Source organism: Histoplasma capsulatum, genomic scaffold, assembly GCF_000149585.1.
Source record: "Histoplasma capsulatum NAm1 scaffold_192 genomic scaffold, whole genome shotgun sequence".
In the NCBI taxonomy this organism is placed as follows: Eukaryota; Fungi; Ascomycota; class Eurotiomycetes; order Onygenales; family Ajellomycetaceae; genus Histoplasma; species Histoplasma mississippiense.
The window spans coordinates 49-1,362 of record NW_001813790.1 but is presented as its reverse complement, the minus strand read 5'-3'; the positions used below and the strand labels follow the sequence as shown (position 1 = coordinate 1,362).

Sequence of the window (1,314 nt, the reverse complement as noted above, 5' to 3'; positions counted from 1 at the left end):
CTCCAGAACCTCTGCATCCATGGCTCGCGTGGTGGTTCCAAAAGCGTGGGCTGGACGGATGGGTTGAACAAAGTGTCTCTGATTTCAACGTTGACGAACTGGTTAGAGCACGAGATGGTGATCGGAGGCGCTAACGCCCCAGGCTTAGCACAGGGCTCGATCAATCCCAACCCTGCATTTTGGAACGTTCTGCTGGAAATATTCAGCAACTCATTCATGCGTCCTTCCCGAGTGATTTCCGCCAAGGCCCGGCGATCACTCCGCTCCACGATGTTAAACAGGCTATGAGAAGGGACTGCTGCGGAGAGGTCGTTCTCTTTATCATCGTAGACGACCATAAGCCGGGACAGACGCTGTGAATATCCGCGACGCCTTATTGCGCGCTCAAACACTCCCTGGCGGGACAGTTCGAAAGCCTCTCCAACGGAGGTGTCAGCGAACCGCAGCCACGAGAATGCCTGGTCCTGTTTCGCACTTTCTCTGATGTTCTCCGGTGTCCAGATATTCATCATGTGAGAGAGATATTTGCCGTTGAATCCAGCCCTTTCATTTCCTGGACCAGGAACATCGAGGCGTCCATGTGAGCTACAAATGAGGCGTGGTAGATCATATTCAATAATATTTCGTGTTGAATATGCAACGTCGATAAGAGGGCCTTCCCGCAGGAAAGATGCCGTTTCCGCGAAATATGCAGCAGCGAACGGGGAAGCGGTCTCGGCCCGCTCAAACAGATCAGGGTGATTACAAACTTTTCGGAATTGCATAACCAAGTTCATCAGTGTTGTACTATCCGAATCATCTCCAATAGCCGCCTTCTCAATAAGATCCATGATGCTGACTCGATTTCGAAGGTTGGTGTAATAAGCGCGCTGGCGGTAAGTAAGGTCACAGAAAACATCTTTTTCCACCTTATCACCAAGCTCCTTCTGGACATGCTTCTTGATACGACGGAGCATAAACGGCTTCAGGATCATGTGCAGCCGCTTCAGTTGATCCTCGTTTAATTTCGTATTACTCTGGGCATGGCTTTCGATGTCCTTGGAAAACCACTCGCTAAACTCGTCATGGGAATCAAAAAGGGTAGGCATAATGAAATGGAGCAAAGCCCACAGTTCCTGCATGTTATTCTGTATAGGAGTTCCAGTAAGCAGAAGTCGGTTGCGGCAGTGGAAACCAAGAAGATTTTTCCAGCGGGAACTCTGCGAGGATTTAATAGCCTGGGCTTCGTCGAGAATCATATATTGCCATTTCACCTTTTGGAAATATTGCACAGCCAGCACAACCAACTGGTAGGATGTTACCACCCCTTTATTC

At 49.4% G+C, this 1,314-nt stretch overlaps 1 protein-coding gene across 1 annotated transcript; it reads right to left on the bottom strand.

Annotated features, from left to right (window-relative positions):
* Positions 1-9: 9 nt before the first annotated feature.
* Positions 10-1,088, bottom strand: HCAG_09302 (predicted protein; the record flags this gene model as incomplete). Its single annotated transcript, XM_001535726.1, has 1 exon — positions 10-1,088. A coding segment is annotated over one exon (1,079 nt), but the record flags the coding sequence as incomplete, so codon positions are not given.
* Positions 1,089-1,314: the final 226 nt, after the last annotated feature.